This window comes from Carlito syrichta, unplaced genomic scaffold (assembly GCF_000164805.1).
Source record: "Carlito syrichta isolate Samal-C Ts95f unplaced genomic scaffold, Tarsius_syrichta-2.0.1 Scaffold287742, whole genome shotgun sequence".
NCBI lineage: Eukaryota > Metazoa > Chordata > Mammalia > Primates > Tarsiidae > Carlito > Carlito syrichta.
In genome coordinates, this window is record NW_007231838.1 from 91562 (window position 1) to 96805 (window position 5244).

The 5244-nt window shown below is 55.5% G+C and overlaps 1 protein-coding gene across 1 annotated transcript in view; it reads left to right on the forward strand.

The window, feature by feature from the left end:
* Positions 1-1929, forward strand: part of ACTRT3 (actin related protein T3) — a 3932-nt gene extending 2003 nt beyond the window's left edge. Inside the window, exons 4-5 of the mRNA XM_008052978.1 lie at positions 5-333; positions 852-1929. Of these exons, the coding sequence (XP_008051169.1) occupies positions 5-333; positions 852-1767 (1245 nt within the window). The 3' untranslated portion in view covers positions 1768-1929. The remainder of the gene's footprint in view (positions 1-4; positions 334-851) is intronic.
* Positions 1930-5244: the final 3315 nt, after the last annotated feature.

A 5244-nucleotide genomic window follows, 5' to 3' on the forward strand; every position in this document is an offset into this window, starting at 1 on the left:
AAAGCCCGGGTGGAGGGAGCCCAGGCGGGTGGAGGGTGCCCAGGCAGAGTGTACCCAGGTGGAGGGCGAACAGGTGGAGAGAGCCCAGGTGGAGGACGCCCAGGTGAAGGGAGGCCAGGTGGAGGACGCCCAGGTGAAGGGAGGCCAGGTGGAGGGAGAACAGGTGGAGGGTGTCCGGGTGGAGGATGCCCAGGTGGAGGGAGGCCAGGTGGAGGGAGAACAGGTGGAGGATGCCCAGGTGGAGGGAGGCCAGGTGGAAGAACAGGTGAAGGGTGCCCAGGTGGAGAGGGAGCCGGTGGGGAGAGAGAATAGGCGGAGAGACCCAGGTGGAGAGTGCCCAGGTGGAGGGAGCCCGGGTGATGGGGCCTAGATGGAGGATGCCTGGGTGGAGGGAGCCCAGGCGGAGGGTCAGGAAGCCAGAAACAGGCATCCCAGCTAGCTGGCTCCATTGCAAACACGCTGTCTGCACACCTCCAGGGTACCTGACATCCAAAGATGGAGGTTCATTCAAATGCACAAGTTATTGTTCACAACATAGAAAGTCGTTTAAGAATATTACCTAACTCACAGTACCTTTGTCCCTTGGGCTAGCCTCCCCAGTGAAGTGATATTAAAACAACACTCTAAGGTGAGGGTTTCCCAAATTTCAACACGTCACAGTCTTCCAAGGGGAGAGAAATGGAAAGTGACAGCTGCAGAGGTAGATGGCTGCTGCCATGGTGCTTCTGAGAGGGGCAGCAGTTACTGCCCACAAAGGAACCCTGGTGGTCGACACGGGGCCACCCCAAGTTCTGAGAGCACGACAGCTGGGGTAGTAAAACGCTGTCCCGTCTCTCCCTGCCCTCCTCCAGCTACCCGGTGGAGCGCGGCCTCGTCGTGTCCTGGGAGGACATGGAGACCATGTGGAGGCACACCTACCACAGCCTGAGCCTGCAGCCCAGCGACAGCCCGGTCTTGCTGACTGAGCCGGCCCTGAACCCCCTGGCCAGCCGGCAGCAGACCGCCGAGGTGTTCTTCGAGCAGCTGGGTGTGCCCGCCTTCTACATGTCCATCCAGGCGGTGCTGGCCCTTTTCGCTGCCGGCTTCACCACTGGCCTGGTGCTCGACTCTGGTGCGGGGCTGACCCAGAGCGTGCCAGTCTTCGAGGGCTACTGCCTGCCCCACGGGGTCCAGCAGCTGGGCCTGGCAGGCCTCGATCTCACCCACCACCTCATGCTGCTGGTGCAAAGCCAAGGCATCATGCTGCTCAGGGGTGCTGACAGGAGGGTCTTGGAGGACATCAAGGAGACCTGCTGCTATGTGGCGATGGACTTCGACGAGGAGCTGGTCGGGAAGCCAGACTCGCTGGAGAAGGTGTACAGGCTTCCGGACGGGAAGGTCCTCAGGCTGCGCGAACCGCTCTTCCACTGCCCCGAGGCCCTGTTCTCCCCCCGCCTCGCGGGCCTGGAGGCCCTTGGCGTGGACAAGATGTGCCTGCGCAGCGTCCTGAGGTGCGACGCCGACCTGAGGCCCGCCCTCTTCTCCAACATTGTCCTGGCTGGCGGATCCACCATCTTCCCTGGCTTCGACAAGCGGCTGGTGAGGGACGTAGTGAAGGCGGCTCCCGCCAGCACCCCAGTGCAAGTCACGGCTCCCCCGGAAAGGAAGCTGTCCGTGTGGATGGGAGGCTCCATCCTCGCCTCCCTGTCAGCCTTCCAGGACATGTGGATCAGGGCTGAGGAGTTCAAAGAAGTCGGACCCAACGTCGTGCACCAGAGATGCTTCTGAAGAGCAGTCGAGATGGGATGGTCAGGGTGGAAACGTGTGGGTACAAGTGGCAGAAAACTTTGAGTATCATGTTTCTGGCAGAATAGAAAGGACTTCACTTTCTGGCATGTCCGTGTCTCTGTTGTGCATCTGTAATGGAATAATAATGAGGAAGCAGTCCAACAAGAACCAAGTGGCATCTTTTAACCAACTTCACACAGTGTTTCCCATCCCGTCGGCCTCGGAGTGAGGGCAGTTTGTGGTGCAATTCACTCTGTGCCAAATAAGAGATAGACTGAGCTTGCTGCAGTTCAGGGAAAGCTTGCTGTGGTGAGGAAGTCCGCATGGCAGACATGTGGCATCACAGAAGGGTGGTATTAGGGTGGGGCAGACACCCAGAGAGCACAGTCAAGCCAGCTGTTGGAGAAGAGAGGGAACAAAGCACAGTCGAGCTCATGTTTAATAGTCTGGTCTTTAAATTTTTGTTATTTGTATTTATTTATGTATTTATTTGAGTTGGCATCTCACTCTGTCACCCAGGCTGGAGTGCAGTAGTATGCTCATGGCCACCACAGCCTTGACCTGCTGGGCTCAGGTGATCCTTCTGCCTCAGCCTTCCAAGTAGCTGGAACTGCAGGCATGCGCCACCACACCCAGCAAATTTTTTGATTTATTGTACAGCTGAGGTCTCACCAAGTTGCCCAGGCTGGTCCCAAACGCATGGGCTCAGGCACTTCTCTCACTTTGGTCTGCCAAAGTGCTAGGATTATAGGTGTGAGCCACCGTGCCTGGCCATTTATTTTTTGAGACGGGCTCTTACTCTGTTGTCCAGGCTGGAGTGCAATGGCATGATCAAGGCTCACTGCAGCCTCGATCTCCTGGGCCCAAGCCATCCTCGCACCTCGGCCGCCTGAGTCACTGCGACCAGGTGCCCCTGGCTCAGACTGATTTTGTTAAGGTGCCCTCATATGGAGCAGAGTAAGAGCTATGACTGGGAGGGTAAATTAAGGCTGGGGACTAAAAGACTTTAAGTGCTAAATGTCCTATGTGCCAAGGTGGACAACTCGAGATTTATAAGCAGAAGATGTAAGGGAATTGCATTAAGATAAACGTGGTGGTCATTTGGAGAAGACATTGAACTGGGAAGGTCCTGGAAATTCTGAGACCAGTTAGGAAGTCATTAGTCCAGGTATAAAGCAGCCAAATCTTATACTCAAGATCGCTGGCAAGGGGAATGAAAAAGAAGTTATGAAAAACTGACAGGAGGAGAGGAGGAATCACACTCAAATCACGATATAAAGCAGAAGGTGATGAAGCGTCCTAACAGAAGTGTGACATACTCTGAAGGCCCACAGAAAGCCCCAGTACCAGCAGTGGGCTCGGGGAGAGACTTACGGGTAGACAGCTGGAATTTAAACTCTCTGCATTTAGGGGCCACATATGTGGGTTGAGGTCCAGACCCTGCTGCTGACCAACTGTAAGACTCAGGCAAGTTGTTTAAACCTTTGGAAGACTCAGTTCCTCCTCCAGCAACGGGGTTGCTGATCCCTTCTCACACAGGGGCGGCACAACGTTCAATGAGCTTGTGCACCTAATGGTACTTTCACAGTACAAGGAAGTGTGTTATTTTTGTTCATAGAGTTAGAGAATTCACAGGTCGTGGTTCAGACACCACTTCTGCTCAGGCATCACGCGGCCGATTCCTTGGTGTCCCAGCACATGCTCCAACTTCACTGATGCGACGTTGCTTGGGCTGCTGGTCTTTCTCCCTATAGACACGTTCTCAGAAGGCAGGGGCCATGGGCTTCCCTCTCTTATCCCCACTGTCCCTGAGGCCTTTGCGGGCACTGCAGTGGGTGCGTGGGCTTACCAGAAGCACTTCCTTGGTGGGGGAACCAGCAGGGCAAAGCCCGTGAGCTATAAGGATGATGTGTAGGTCAGAGGAGCGGGAAGCAACTCTGTACTGCACCCACCGGACCCACAAGCACAATGACCCCAACCCCTCACCGCAGAATTCTTTTTTTAAGTAGAAAGAAGTTAAAGTTCATTATTCACCTTTCACAGACTGGAAACGGGGCTGCACTAAGAGGCAAGTGTGGCCTCAAAGGGTGTATATTTAAGGGCTTTTGGAGAGAAGACAGCGCAGGTCTCCGTGGAACCTCCAAAAATGTTAGTGTCATTTCGCTGGAGCCTCCAGAATAAGTTAGGGTCACACTCTCCCAGCAGGGCCTCCAGAATGTTAGGTCAGGCCTGCTGGGAGTGTGGGTGTCTGGGGTGTGACCTGATGCCGCATAAAAGATGCAAAGAATTGCATACAAGTTAGATCAGAAACTATAGTTTATTTAGAAGTAAATTAGAGAAAGAGTCACCTCCCCAAGGCGGGGGAAGGGGCCAAAGCATGGTGACAGCCATAGCTCAAAGAGCACATGGCCACACCAGTCTAGCAAGGCAGTGGCCTCACTGCAGAATTGTAAGGCACTTTAAAAAAGATGAACAGGACCAACCACACACAATCTAATTTAACCCTCTGCACTTGGAGATACCTTGCAGATCACCTACTAGCAACTTAACCACACTTTTTTACAAGAGTGAAAAAAGGAATCACCTCATATTAAATAGTGTTGGAACCAATGACATGTGGCTTATAATGGACATCGAGGAACTTATGACCAACCAAATCAAAATTTTATATATTTTTCTAACTTGTGGTGACATGTGAAACAGTCACCAACATGCATCGCAGGTCCACTGATACATGTTGTGCGACAGTAATGGACGTCTTCCAACAAAACCTGGCTTTTTTTCTGTTTGAGCAGACAATACAGTCTCGCTTTCTCCTTCCCACACGGATACTACGCAATTTACTGTCCAGTCTGTCGTTCCACGACGGGGACGGATGCACTGGTGATTCCCGAAAACCGCTTCTCGACTGGTCAGAGCCCAGCATATATCCCATCTCTTCATTTGCGTCTTCGCGCGACCTAAGTGGAAAGCTTCGCGCTAACCTGCTTGTCCCGGAGGACGCCCAGTGCAGAGGGCTCAACGGCCACGGCCCAGAGGACCCGGCCTGCCGGGGAACAGTCTCGTTCCCAAGGGGAGGAACTGCGAGGCGAAGAGGTCAACGGGTTCGGCGTCAGAGGGTCGCCGGGTGGCCTGCTGGGTTGGGGGCCGGCGGCCCGCAGCCACACCCGGACCCCTCGGCACACGGGCTCGGCGACCCTCCTCGAGGAAGCAGGCAGGGGGTCGTCACCCAGCCCCGACCCATCGCGTATCCTCTCTGGGTCGGGGCCCACCCCAGGGTTCTCGGGGCGCCCATCCGGACGCAGGGGCTCCCAGGCTGTCTGCTCCACGGCGGCCTCGGCGACCCGAGGCGACTAGGACGACGCGGCGACCCCCGACGAACCCGTCCCGGCTCAGAGTGGCCGAAGGGGAGCAGGCGGCCCCACAGGCAGCGCGGACGTGGCCACCAGCAGGACGTGCACGGGCGGCTCCGTGCTG